We start from the raw sequence: 14,465 nt of genomic DNA on the forward strand, positions 1-14,465 counted from the left end.
GCCAGACATGCACACGTTGTGACTCAGACCACGGCACACAATGGGATCTATTTCTGTAACAGCACTAGGGTTATCACTCCACTTACACCAACTCTCCCGCTCTCTCTCCCTCCCTCTCTTTATCTAACACTCATTCACACAAAATCATGGCCGACAGAAACAGCCGGTTAAGTGTTAAGAAGAAAGAGAAGAAGGTGGAAAACAAAACGAATGATGAGAAGGATAAAGACAAGGAAAAGGGGAAGGAGAAACTTGTGAAAAAGCCTGACAAGCTCACAACTCAGAGGAGCAAACCAGAGAAGACCCCCGAGAAGCCCAAGGCGGATGAAGAGAAGAAGAATGGGGAAGGTGAAGGGGCAACAGCGGCGGAGGCGCAGAACAGTGAAGAAAATGGAGAGTTTCAGCCCATTGAACTGCCACCGTTCGAGATCGTCACAGGGTTTGTAAGATTATATACATACACCACAAAGATGTCAGAGTCAGTGTGTCCCACTTACATACCTGTTTTTACTCTTTCACACATCCATATTTTGGTTAGGTGGATTTCTTTTGGAGTAAAATTTGTTTTTCTTGTCTTTCTGTATGCCTGTGTACTATATTTGATTTCAGTGAGAGAGGATACTAATGACTTGCACCTGCCATCATTATTAACCCAGCAGTAAGAATAGGAATGAGTCACAGAGTCGACACAGATGCCGGCCTGGTGTATCTGTCTGCTTAGCATCTACCCCCCCAGTTGTTGTCCTTTTAGTATTATTTATATGATATCAAAGCTATAATAGATCTATTTGTGTTATCCATGTGGCTATTCACGTTTTATATGTCAATAGATTAACAAAGAAAGGCAGGTTAAGTATGTGTTTGTGCCTGAATCATGATAGGCATGGCACATCCACAGTCCATGGGATGATTTGAAAGCCAATAATATTTATAGAAACGTCAGTTTACTCAGTGGTATCCCCGTTAATATTCTATTCACTGTGTCACCCTTGTTGAGATCTTGCTGTCATTACTCTTTTATTATTGTCTTACTGTGTCTTTGATGGTTGACAAATTCATCACAAAATAAGTGACTCGTACTCATACTCATAGTGCTATGCCAGGAAGTGAATGCCTTTTCACCTGGATAGTGTTGTCATGCACCATGATTAAAGGTCACAGATAAAAGTGAAAAAAACGTTGAAAGATGTATCATGCTGGTAGGGTTTTTCACTCTGAGTTGCCAATCTAACCTTTATGCACTAAAAAACCCTAATGGTGATGACAGCACTGTCAAAACAGGCTGCTTAATATTAGATTTATGGAAACTCTCAATTTCACTCTCCACTAGGGAACAGATGAGCCCGTTCTACTTCAAGTTTCAGTTCAGGAATGTGGAATACTCATCAGGGAGGAACAAGACCCTACTGTGCTACAGAGTGGATACAGCAGGAGGCAGCACAGAGCCTCTGAAAGGTTATATGGAGGATGAACATGCCACAGCTCACGTCGAAGAGGCCTTCTTTCAACAGGTAATGAATGCTCGCACAGTCAGCTGTTCTTACTGTAGCATCATGTTGCACATATGTGAACACCATGGTAGGTCTTCTTTCTATGTTTGCAAGCAGTTGCACTTCTCTCATGATTGTTATAGCTCTTCTATACCTCAATAAATCCTCCCTCTTTTGTTCCAGGTGCTTCCTAACTGCAATTCTTCTCAGGAGTTTGATGTCACATGGTACGTATCATCCAGTCCCTGCGTGGCTTGTGCAGACAAGCTGGCCAAGATCCTGCAAAAGAATAAAAAGCTCCGTCTCTGCATATTCTGCTCTCGTCTCTTTGAGTGGGAGCAGCCAGAGATAGTACAAGGGCTGAAGGCCCTGGTGAGTGCTGGCTGTAAAATGAGGATGATGAAGCCGCGTGACTTCCTGCTTGTTTGGGAGACGTATGTGGAGAAAGAGGAGGATGAGACCTTTACACCCTGGGAGGATTGTCAGGAGAACTATGACTACTATATGGAGAAACTGGCTGATATCCTCAAGTAGATGTGAGTCTTGTATCTACATGCCTTCTGTGGGCCTTTTGATTTTAAGATGTGTATGTGTGTGTGTGTGTGTGTGTGTGTGTGGGTGGGTGTGTGTGAGAGAGAGAGAGAGAATAATTACTCTCTTCTTCTTGTGTCTCTTGTCCACTGTCTTGTTACTGTCACAGGTCCACTTGATGGACGAGATCTCCCCACTGACTGAACCACAAATCGGCCTACTTGTGAAATTCCCTCTGGTTGAAAATGTGTTTCTTGCAGTCACATGTGATGGTGCAGATCAGTATTAGTTTGAATGAACACTCGTGGCAACATTTTGTATTTTTTATTTTGATAATTTCATAGGCAGACACAAATGCGCGAATGGCATTTCTATAGCATTACTTATTGTAAAAAAATATACTATATCGAACTGGTCGCTTTAGAATAACAAAGTAATAACATTCATTGCAGAACCATTTACAGCGTTTCAGGCTTTGGAGAAGCCTGACTTCTTATATCTACTGACATCTGGTGTTTGTTCTAAGAATTGAAACACTAACTGAAGGAGAAAGTCATACAGATTATCACATATGTACAGTATAATAACTAACATTGATTTATATGAAAGCTGACATTGTATATGATAGATTGTGATAACATAAATAATGTTTCATATTTTATCAGTGCCTTAAGTAAATTCATCAGTGCTGTGGATTAAAAAATGTACAATTTCAAACAATATTGTGCAACCAAGTAATGTTTTATACAGAATAACAGTACATAGTTGTATGGTCCAGCATTTTGGTCTGGAGAATAATATCTCAACAACTATTTGATAGATTCCAAAGAAATTTGTCATGGTTAATTACAGTAAATTTAGTGATTATTTGATTTTACATATAGCCCCACCAATGGTGCAAAATTTCCATCTGTCCACACAAGTCATGACATGACACATCTAAAACTATTGACATTTAAAACTCATGACTGAATTCTAATCAGCATCAGCTTTACTTTAACACTAATGCAAACATGGCAACAGATTTATATTTTCTGTCCCACTAGTTGTAAGCATTGCGCAATTGTTTCTCCAGTTTTCATACATACAAAAATTCAGTTTTCTGATGCGAAATGACTATTAAGGCCTTGCAGGGCTGTTGCAAGTCTAAAGCCTTCTTAATAGTTACCTGCTAAAATGAAGCAAATACATCTTCAGTGACTTATTGTTTAAAGGAAACCAGCCCACCACCGTTTTCTGCTGTATCAGGGTTCTCAGCCGTCGCAGCTAGAAAGACAAGAAAGAATAAGATGTGGTTGAGCAAGATGGATCAGTAATATATTATGCCTTAGCTATGAGTAACTGGCACCGCACCCATCATCATAAAGAGTATGTTAAATTGGAAAAATGTATATGTATTATAATAATATTACCTTCGTCCTCCGGCGAGGTTATTGGTAGTGGTGTTGATTCACTGCAAATCTTGCCATTCTCTTCACCTTCTGCAGGTCAAATTGTTTGTAAAAAAACAACAAAGCAAAGATAAACAGTCAGTGAGGAATGAGTCCAGGGAACGTACGATATAGTAATCATTCTTTATTTATCTGCATTTCTTATCTATGGGTTCTTTACCTTTAGATGGAGCATTCAGTGCTTCATCAGTGACATAATCAACCATTGGACTGGGTGCATCTGTAGGAGGGAGGAGGGAACTTAAATACAAGAGCACCACCAGCTAATGGCAAACTAGGAAAGTCAGACCTCAACTTTAAAATATCAGTAGGTGGTTTCACAAACTGTCAGTTCAAAGAAAAAAAAACTCAGAGGGCGGGCAGTATGTGCAGCATATGAGGAAATGGCTACCAGCTTGTGTCAACATACCGCCACGGTCCTTCAGTTGAGCCATGGTGAGAAACAGCTCGGCCTCCTCTGGCTTCTCGTACTCATCCACTATATGATTAGAAAAGAAACAAGGTCACGTCATTGTAACTAAAAGAGACATTGGCTTAGGTTTGTCACTTTGAGATCAAAGTGTCAGGATGCCATTTTTAGTAATGCAGTTTTTTAAAGAATGCATGCACTCAAAAAGAAACTAAAACTTAAGTAAAACCTGGTTTGTGGAAGACTCTGAGGGCAATACATCCAATGAAGACGGCAATGATGCCAAAGAAGAGACAGCCAGAGATGGAAAGAAGCACCCTCCTCTTCAAAACTAGAGATAAAAGACAGAGAGAATGAATGTGAGAGAGAATACTTGTAGGGTAAAAATTCAGAACTTCTAGACTTTGATTGTACTCACGAAGGTTCTTGGTTGCGAAAGACTGACTGTCTTTTGAGTAAAATGGTCTTGCGGTGCGGACACCCCGGCACGTGTACAGGCTCTGCTCAGGGTTATTGTGGGGTGTGACGGTATATTTCTCGGAAAACGTTTGATTGATTGGTTCCCCCTCTTTGGACCTGTTTAAATTTAGTATGTTTTAATTTTCACAAAGAAATGCACATAGTATATAGTATAGTATACATGCAAATACATTTAGAACACTTAACTACATAGTATAAACTGGTGTTTTTGATGTGTATTACCATGTGTAGTTCCATGCGTACTGGCCTTCCTTCACCTCACATTTGAGTATCAGGCTGTCAGTAGAAAAGACCTCCGACCAGCCAGTTAACAGGACTATAGCTGTGCTCGGGCGTTCTGCAGAAACACAATGAAAACTTTGATAAACACATTCAACACTTGCATACATACAGAAAAATGATAGAGGGAAGTCAATGAAAACTTACCTTCAATGTCAAGCCTTGAAGCCTGAGTCTCATCTGTTTGAAAGACTTTCTCCTTTCCTCTTTTAGCTTTGCATTCATATGATCCAGTGTCTGTTGTCACAACAGACCTGATGGAATAATTGTTTCCAGATGCAACAAGTGGATTCTCATCTTTGTAAAACAGGTACTCCCATCCAGAAGAGACATTGACGTGACAGCTAAAGAAGACTTCATCTCCAGTGTGCATCACCTTGGAGTGGGGTCTCTGCATCAGTTTGATACTGGGTTTTGTATCTGAGGGTTAATAATAATGGAATAATGTCATTGCTGTTATGATGCTGTATGACAGCATTTTAATGTAAATCAAACTGCACAGCCCAGAGTAAGAAGAAGCTTTAGTAGATGCTTTCAGTGACTATTTTGATATGCTGAAACTATACTTCCTCACCTGATTGAAAGCAAGTTTGAGCAAGCAGTTTGTTAAAGGAATAGTTTGAAATTTTGGGAAATATGCATATTCACTTTTGTTCCTAGAGTTACACGAGAAGATCAATACCACTCTCATATCTGAGAGTGGTATCAATATTCTCATAGGACTATTAGCAAGAAAGGAAATAAGTGTATTTCCCCAAATGTCAAACCATTCTTTTAAAATAATGTGCTTATGTAAAAATCCCACAAGCCACATCTATCAGCGTGACAAGATGCAAGATAAAACAATTTTTAAGTATTTATCTTTAAAAGTGAGTCAAAACAAAGGGAAAAAACACTCACCGTAAACACGAAGTGTTACTGTACGACCGGGGTTGCTTGTGACATTTCTGCTCTTGAATTTTCCTGAGCAGCTGTACTGTCCACGGTGTGAGGCTGAAGCAGACCTGATGGACAGAGTAGTTCCATCCAGGTCAAAAGTCACAGCATCATCAGGCTGGATCTCCTGACCATCTCGGTACCATATATATGTCCAGTCACTTCTGATCTCCGTCATCCCACAGGTCAAACTTACACTCTCATTGGGGAACACATCCAACCACGGGCTGCCTTTCTTCACCAATGGAACAGGAATTTCTAAAAATAGACACACACATTAGCCCCCTTTCAGTACCCTTGGAGATATGCTCTTTTTATGTGATTTTCACCACAACATTGTACAGCATTAAAAAAACATAAATACAGATTATGACAGCGGTAAATAATACACATCACAACACGACAACACAAAGTAACTTTCTTTGGCTCACCAGATATACGTAAGATCTGTTCATCACTATGCTCTGATTGGAACCCTGTTTTATCTCTTGTGGCATTGCACTTATAGGTCCCGTTGTTCAATGAAGTGGCATTATGAATCTCAAAACTGCTGTTAGTGTGTGGTAGGTGTTCTTCATCTTTGTACCAGGAATACCGCCAACCCGATGGGATTTCAAGTTCACATTTGAAGGACACTGACTCTCCGGTGTACACATTAGCACCACTTGGCTGTCGAATCACTGAGGGCTTCGGCTTATTCTCTAAACACACAAAGAAGAAGAAATGCATGTGTATTATGTGATATCAGCAGCTGTTAACCTGTTCATAAAAAAATCTGACTAGCCAGATAGAGTAATAGGATCATAACTGACCAGAGATGCACTGCAACTCATTCAACGCCTGCACACTACAAATAAATATTAGGAGGAAGTCTACAGAAACTTACCTCGAACTTCAAGTTTTATAGCCTGACTGGAGTCGACGTGGAATTCTTTATCCTTTCCTCTTTTTGCTCGGCATGTATATGATCCGCTATTTGCTTTTGCAACAGAGCTGATCGAATACTTATTTGAAGTTTCGTTGAGTTTAGTGCCATCTTTGAACCACTGGTACTCCCATCCAGAGGAGACATTAATGTGACAGCTGAAAGAGACTGATTCTCCTGCGAACATCACCTTGTACTCTGGATCCTGTGTCAAAATGACGCTGGGTTTCTTATCTGAGGGTACACAAACACACCATTGACATCAGTATTTTTTTTTAACTACACTGCATACAGTTTAAAAAGAAGCTTCAACCAGATGTATTTAATCAGATATTTACTCCAGACCACCCCCCCTTCCCATATCGCCCAAAATGTAAGAAAACATTCCTAATTATATATCCCCTCCCTCTCTCTCCACCTGCTTACTCTTCAGGTGTGCCACGTTAGCTAATTACTGTTATTTTTATGTCAATTTTTAAAAAAAAACAAAAAACTCACCATATACTGTGAGATTAAGTCCAGAACTATAGCGGCTGTTGACAGACCTGCCGCTGAGATGTCCTTTGCACTTATATTGTCCTGCATCTGAATCTGAAGCAGAGTTGATGGAAAGAGTAGCTTTTCTATTATCAGTCTGGATCCGCAGACCATCTCTGTACCATGTATATGTCCAGTCAAGGTTGTTCTGCATCTTACAGCTGAACTTCACACTCTCAGTGGGGAACACATCCAACCACTGGGTGTTTAGCTCCAAAGTTGGAACAGGAATTTCTAAAAAGAGACAGACACATTAGCCCCTTTTTAAACCCTTGTTGATATCCTGATTGTATTTGAATTTACTATACAGTATAAATCATTAGATAAGCACAGTCAACACAATTGTTGTATCTGCTTCTATCATACACAACTTTAGTGTATCTAAATGAAGATGACATAAAATTGTAAAATATTTTTAAAAGCTTGCTTAAGCCAGGATTAATGGGATTAAACCTACTTAAATACTGATAAACAAAAGAAAGATTAATTGAATCTGTAAAAAAAAAGGAACTAGCTACAAAAAAAGGTATTTTTTCAAAACAAAACAAAAAGTAAAAACCACCATGGTGTTTTTTAGAGATATAGGAGCACAACCAGACAAAAGCGCCGACTTAATAAAGTGTTGACATGAAAGAAGACGTCAGGATTGTCTTAACAGTTGAAACACAAAAGAGCCCAAAATGTTAAAGACTTAACTGACGCAATAATTCTGTCTGACTCAATAAGTCTTTTGAACTTTTAAATGAAACTGTGTAAACTGTTAAAATGAGTCATTCTGATGTTTTTTCACTTTGTTAACAAGCAACAGCACACCTCCCCTCACACAAAACCTCATCTCTCTCCTTAAGCGATATTCCACCGCTATGTACATACCACACACTTCTATCCCTCCCTGTATTATGCTTCACCACAACATCCTGTTTCAACAGAAAATGCATCAATTGACGAAAGCAAAATGATATCAAAGGGCTGTTTCACTGACTTCAAGAGCAGGTTTTTAAGGCTTTAGTAAAGGTAGCGGAAAATAACTCATTCACATATAATAGATGATATGCATCTTACACATTTAAAACAAGCAATTGAATATTTTTTGAGATACAATCTTAAAATAATATTACTTTGCTGTTTTTAACTTACCATGAACATCTTGAGTCATCATGTTACTGTCGGCTGGCTTAATACCACCTCTAGAGGCTTTGCACAAGTACTTCCCCCCATCAGAAGGACCAAGACGGATGTCGATGGTTTCACTGGTGTCAGTGAGCTTCTTTCCATCTTTGTACCACTGATACTCCCAGCCAGTGGACACATTAACTTTGCAAGTAAATTTCACGTTTTCTCCAACATACATCGGGTTTAGACCAGGATCCTTGCTCAAAGTTGGTTTGGGTGTGTTGTCTAAAACAGAGAGACAGTTCACACCATATAATCGCTACTCTTTACCTCATAGCTTGAGAAGCAGTCTTACAACACTTGGCCACCTAAATGAAGTGCTCAAATGTTCTTTTGGAAATGAATATCTAAATTAAGAGGTAGTAACAGTATTTCTGAAAGAATAATTCGACATTTTGAGAAATAAGCATGTTCACTTTCTTGGTGAGAGTTGAGGAGATACCACTGCATTCAGCCAGCTCAGTTCAGCCAAAAACCCAGTTTACCAGTCATAATTACATCGTGAAGGCTGACATGAACGCCATTTACAAGTTGGAACATTGTAATTACGGGAACTGGGATATGACATGAACGCGGCATTTAAGCTTCCTATTATCTACTGTACACAAATGACACCAACCTTCTCATCTAACTCTTGGCAAGAAAGTGATTAAGCATATTTCACAAAATATCAGACTATTTCTTTAAGCTAACTGAATTCATGTAAAGTTAATTTAATGCTACCCAGAGGCATGAGAGCTTACCATAAACTATGACCTGAGCTGGGTTGCTTTCTCTAGAGGTGACACCCCTGAGTCCGAGCTGAGCTTTGCAGGTATAGACTCCTTGATGGGTTTGAGTGGCTGAAGTGATGTTGAGAGATGATCCGTCTTCCTCCAGTTCCAGGTCATTGGCTTCCTTGACATGTTGTCCATCTCTGAACCAGATGAATGTCCAGTCAGGGCTGTCAACTTCACAGCTCATTTCTACATTCTCAGTGTAGAACACATCTGACCAGGGAGTACGCACCTTCAGAGACGGTGTCGGTGGGTCTGAAAATACGCATCGCAAGGAAATCTTCAAAATTTTTGAATTTAAGATAAAACCTAATGAAAATAACTTACTTCATCAGAAACAAATAGGAGAAAAGAGCACAGAAATGTTGAGTGCATAATTTGTACCATACACATGTGCATAAAGGCTCACGAATTAAGTGGTCAAACTGTATGTCGTGCAGCAGTGTGACCTAGTTAGTGGTCGTATGCGTACCAGAAACCTGCAGAGTTGTTGTTTCACTCTCCTCTGTGAAGAATGGCTCTTTGCCTCTTTTAGCCTTGCACCGGTACTGTCCACTGTTAGGATGAGCTAAAGAATTAATGTTATACGTATCATTATTAAATCCTTGAATTTCATTCCCATTATGGTACCACAGATATTCCCATGCAGAGAACACGTTGACCGTGCATTTGAAGGTGACAGACTCTCCTGGAAACAACTTGTCATACTTCGGAGTTAGGACCACAGTGGGCTTGGGCTTGTTTTCTAATTATAAAGAAGAGAGAAAAGGGGAAGCATGTCAATCTACATCTGCTGGCTAGACACACAACATAAATATGAGTGATAGAGGATAATAAAACTTACCATAAACATTGAGTTTGAGTGAGTTGCTATCTGCAGTGGTAACTTTGTTTGTTGTGTCATGACCTTGACAGACATAACTTCCAGAATGTGCTTGTGATGCTTTGATTGTAAGCTTTGATCCTTCCCCATCTAAAGACAAATTTGGGTCTGTATCGTTTACTGGCTGTCCATTTACTTTCCAGGTGAAGGTCCACTTAGAGCTGCCGCTGACACTACAATTGAACTCCACTTTCTCAGAGGGGAACACATCCAATGGTGATTGTGACTGCAGAGATGGTACGGGAGGAGGCCCTGGAGGTTTATTAGAATATAGTCTCAATTATATTCATAGAATTAGAAATAACATATGGCTGAATTATCCATGTACATTTAAGTCAGTTTGCATTAGGAGCCTTATCGTGGAATGAGTTTTTTGAGTTCTTCTTGTTATGATTTATGCATTTAATGCAGTTAAAAATTAAATGCATGCACCTCCAAAATGACAATTGATTCCTTCTCTTATGAACTATTCATCGATTTAAAAATTCATAATATTAAAAAGGACTACAACATCAGAGGGAAAATATACCTTGAAATAGAGTTAAAATATATTAATAATGTAATAAATTATGTCAATAACAGCTCAGTTATATTCTGTGAATTTTAACAAATTTCTTCTAAAAGGAGAAGAGACAAACCACGTTGTGATGTTATCTATATATAAACCAGCACAGACAGTAAAGATAACCGCTAGAACACTTTTGACAACACCCCTGATTTTGCATTTTCTTATTCAAACCTTGGAAGTCCTACTGTCAGGTATAATTTGGATGTAATTTATTGAGCTCTGATTTCTTGTTTCTCATCTGTCTTTGTAGATTTTACTGTCCAAAATCAGTGGAATCCGATGATGTAAATATCAATCAGGCCTTACAAAAAAGAAACACTTGATTTCAGGAAGTAAGAAACCCTTCAGAAAACTGAAGGAAGCTGCATGATCATTCATACTGTTTTACATTTTTATTTATGGCGCAACAACTGATGTTACAGTCTCACCAATTGGAAGCACCGTCGACTCTGGGGTCTTTCCATACGCTTTGGTGACTGGTGGATAAGAGGAGAAGTGTGGAGAACAGAATCAGAACAACCGACATTTGCGCTTTACAAATATATCTAGATTTAAACAGCAGCAGCAGTAATAGTCAACTTCTGTGTTCATGCATGAAAGCTTGATAGAAAAAAAAATCCATATAGGTGGACACTCGGTTAAATTTGAACCTAATTAAATTAGACGTCATATAATTTTGATAGGGATTAACATAGCTAATGTTATAGTACAGAAGAGAGTGACAGGAACACCAATAAAATGCAGTTCAATACAATCAAAAACTGCTGTTTCAAAAACTTCCAGAGTTAAACCACCTCTGAGATATTCTCTAAAAAAATGATGATCATAAATTACTTTAAGGTACCACACATAACAGGACTATATTTTGGATTACATTGTACTGATTTTAGCTTCTTTTTATTTCCAAATGTAACACTTTTTAATGTATTTAAATGTCTATTTACATTGCCTTGTGTTGCTTTTATATTCTTTTATGCTCTATGTAAAGCACTTTGAATTGCCTTGTTGTTGAAAATTGCTATACAAATAAACTTGCCTTGCTTTGATTACATTATTTTGTCCACCACATGCACTATGAGATGACATAAGAGTGGAGTCACTACATTGACAATACAGTCTATATGATAAGACAATCACGACCATGTAAAAACGCAATAGTACTGTCACAGAATAAGGAAATCTAATCTTGCATCAGCAGGCGTCTATGATTGTAGGAACTGCCAAACTTATTACAACAAAGTACTTCATGTTCCTCATGTTAACTCTTCTCACGTTCTACTTCCTAAACTTTGTTTTAGTCTGCTTTTCATTTAATACAGGCGATAAACACATTTAAGACATAAAATGTGGAATAGGTAATATAATTTTTATAGGTATTTTCAGTTAACAAGAAAATGTGATTAAACTAGCAGTAGAAATAGCTTTTAATTGTTATTTCAAATCAGTGCAATGCATAAAACACATTGTATTTGCATGTTTTATCAGTGTATAAGAAATGTTTCTCACCACTACTGGCATCCTGAGCTGCACAAACAGCAATGAAATCTGCCAAAATCAAATTATGATGACTGTTATGAAAGAATAAGAAGAAGGAAGAATTTTTTTGACAAATCACAAAAAATATACATATAAAAACTTACATATGACACTGAAAACCTTGAGATGCCACATTTTCCATTGAGTTGCACATGAAGAGGCTGTACTGCTGAGTTGAGTCATATGTAACTGCTGTGAAGTGACGATCAGCAAAGGAAATAAGACTGCAGACTAGATGGGCGTGTGCGTGAAGTTCCTTTACACTCACCTCAGGACAACAGCTTTCCTGTCTCTCTGACATCTGCTTTTTTTTTTGTCAAAGCAACAGGAAATGTATTGGTCAACCACACTCAGATGTTTGCGCTCTCAACATGAATTTGAATTGCTGGTTAGTGCTGAAAAGCTGCAGGGAGGTAGAGTATTGAAACATTGTGCAGAAATGTTAATGTGTTGACAAGATTTGCAAATTGTGTGCAAATATTGTGTATATTATGGAGCCTACTGCTTGTAAAGATAAATGTATATTTAAAAGTATTTTTTCCCTTTCAATGTGAAAGATGTCAAGATAGTCTCAAACTATCTGTCACGCTATCCAGTTAAGTTCTAAGAAGAGGTTAATTTTCATTTGAGTTATCAAAACTAATTCCTCATATTTTCAGCAGTGACAGAGTTAAAAGTAGAACAAAAGCTCTCAACCTCTCTAACTATTCTGTCTTAACAGTTTCAGAGTAGATCTTTTTTAACCTGCGATGACGTGATTTTGGGAACATGAGCGGAAACTACAGGTTTTTTTTACACTTCTGTGAACCGATCAGCCTTTCAACCGCAAACATCATTCTGACAGCCTTTTTACCTTCAGCTGAAAGTCACTCCCTAGACATACAAATGGAAAAGCAGTTTATTCACAATGTGATCCTCACTGTAACTCATATAGGCCTACTGTACATATCTACAAAAATCAAAGATTTTATACATAATCATTGTAGTAGTTACATACAGCTATCAAGAGTGATTATTTCAGCAGAAATCAAGTGCAGCAGTTGTCGCACTCTCTGTGGTAAAGTATGACTTCCTGCATGACAAGATGTATCACATGGCTGCCCCTCTGTCAGTGCTTCTATCTTACCATTAGGTGTCGGTATAACACAGAAAATCACATTATCTCCAGTCAAACCAATGAACCTGGGCACCGTGCATACTGTATCTCTGATCAAATCTGCTTTTGAAAAAGATAATATAAACATACTGTTGACACACAGCTTGGTCTGACACTGATGTCAGATGGTTTTAAGATGCAATAACATCAATAACATCATTTTTATGGCAACTAATGTTGAAAAAACAGCCTCTAGTCTGCAATACTGTTTTTTTGCAGAATATCTAATACATAGTTGTGTAGTGTGTAGTATATGAAGTATAAATGAATGTGCTCTTTATTTTATGTGCAATGTGATGTGTGTTCATGTTCTGTCAGTTTCATTAGAACAGTAAGGGGAAGCGCAGAATTTAGTCGGTGATGTCATTTCCGTTACATGATCTGTAGGGGGAAGGCCGCTGTGGTTTTAACTCAAGTTGTGTCTTCCCCTTTTCAGGGGTGTAACAAAAACATGTATGTTGACTACACACAAAAATCTAGTGTTTACAAAAAAGAAAGAGCAAAGACAGCACTGAACTGAAACCATGAGCTGAACACTGATAAGATAGACAGATAAGGACATCAGCAACATTGGCATCGTGCAGTTTATTAAGTCAACCTCACCCAGGTCTGTCACAGCAGGTTTTTACACAGCGCAACTCACTTACACCAGATTTCAGCTATGTTGCCACTTCAAATGCTATTTAAAAATGACTGTCACACATTGTATTTTGATGGCTGTTACCAAAATTGTGACCACATGGTATTAGAGGACTAACACTTCACCTGTGACCCAGGCTGAATTTGACAGGGTCCAAACTCAATATGGCATTAACATCAGGGCCAGTGTGCTTTCATGTTAAGTGCCTCAAGTGAATAATGTAATAATAAAGTTGTCAAAAATAAGAGAGGTTAGCTGTTAATGAAATTTTACTTAAGCCATTAATTACTTGTTAAACATTGTTGTATTTACGTGTTTTAATTTGAATATTTTTTGGGGGAGGGGGTTGGCTTTGTTTTTAATATCTTGGTACTATGTTCAAAGTGTTTTTCACATTGTATCTCTTGGATCCAATGTTTTGTTTTGTTTACCTGTCAATATTTGGTCAGCCATAACCTTACCAACGCCCCTGTGTCAGCACACATCGGTCTTGTTCAATGACATTTAAACAGGGGGGTAGACTGAAAGTCCATCTTTTGGGCATCAATTACAAATCACCTGAGGAAAAGAAAGGTGTTCTCCAAAAGTTTGTAGTTTGATCTTTCATGGCAGATGGCAGCTGTAGTCAGCTGTAGCTAAAAAGTAGCACTGTGCAAACACTCAGTTCCTCCATAAATACACTATTTTTATGTTGC

General features: G+C 38.3%; 2 protein-coding genes across 2 annotated transcripts; one reads left to right on the forward strand and one right to left on the reverse strand.

The window, feature by feature from the left end:
- The first annotated feature begins 49 nt into the window (after positions 1–49).
- Positions 50–2,741, forward strand: apobec2b (apolipoprotein B mRNA editing enzyme, catalytic polypeptide-like 2b). Its single transcript, XM_044351664.1, has 4 exons — positions 50–439; positions 1,331–1,511; positions 1,674–2,026; positions 2,191–2,741. Exons 1-3 carry the CDS (start codon positions 147–149, stop codon positions 2,022–2,024), a joined length of 825 nt encoding a protein of 274 aa, XP_044207599.1. The 5' UTR covers positions 50–146; the 3' UTR covers positions 2,025–2,026; positions 2,191–2,741.
- Positions 2,331–12,223, reverse strand: LOC122982367 (obscurin). Its single transcript, XM_044351610.1, has 19 exons — positions 12,079–12,223; positions 11,945–11,983; positions 10,867–10,914; positions 9,832–10,122; positions 9,460–9,732; positions 8,955–9,242; positions 8,176–8,436; positions 7,000–7,272; positions 6,463–6,735; positions 6,008–6,277; positions 5,541–5,834; positions 4,788–5,060; positions 4,584–4,698; positions 4,300–4,457; positions 4,111–4,212; positions 3,882–3,950; positions 3,633–3,692; positions 3,434–3,502; positions 2,331–3,287 (listed from the first exon to the last, which is right to left on the reverse strand). Exons 1-19 carry the CDS (start codon positions 12,155–12,157, stop codon positions 3,223–3,225), a joined length of 3,300 nt encoding a protein of 1,099 aa, XP_044207545.1. The 5' UTR covers positions 12,158–12,223; the 3' UTR covers positions 2,331–3,222.
- Between the last annotated feature and the right edge of the window lie 2,242 nt (positions 12,224–14,465).

The sequence above is a fragment of the Thunnus albacares genome, chromosome 5 (genome assembly GCF_914725855.1).
Source record: "Thunnus albacares chromosome 5, fThuAlb1.1, whole genome shotgun sequence".
Classification (NCBI taxonomy): Eukaryota; Metazoa; Chordata; class Actinopteri; order Scombriformes; family Scombridae; genus Thunnus; species Thunnus albacares.

Bases quoted from the DNA above. Each gene is read 5' to 3' on its own strand.
- LOC122982367 (XM_044351610.1), bottom strand. From the start codon at position 12,157: ATGACTCAACTCAGCAGTACAGCCTCTTCATGTGCAACTCAATGGAAA. The intron at 5,835-6,007 runs GTGAGCCAAAGA...GTCTATTTTTAG, and splicing joins ACAGATCTTACGTATATCTG to AAATTCCTGTTCCATTGGTG. The intron at 4,458-4,583 runs GTAATACACATC...AAATTTAAACAG, and splicing joins TACGCATGGAACTACACATG to GTCCAAAGAGGGGGAACCAA.
- apobec2b (XM_044351664.1), top strand. From the start codon at position 147: ATGGCCGACAGAAACAGCCGGTTAAGTGTTAAGAAGAAAGAGAAGAAG. The intron at 440-1,330 runs GTTTGTAAGATT...ACTCTCCACTAG, and splicing joins CCGTTCGAGATCGTCACAGG to GGAACAGATGAGCCCGTTCT. The intron at 1,512-1,673 runs GTAATGAATGCT...CTTTTGTTCCAG, and splicing joins AAGAGGCCTTCTTTCAACAG to GTGCTTCCTAACTGCAATTC.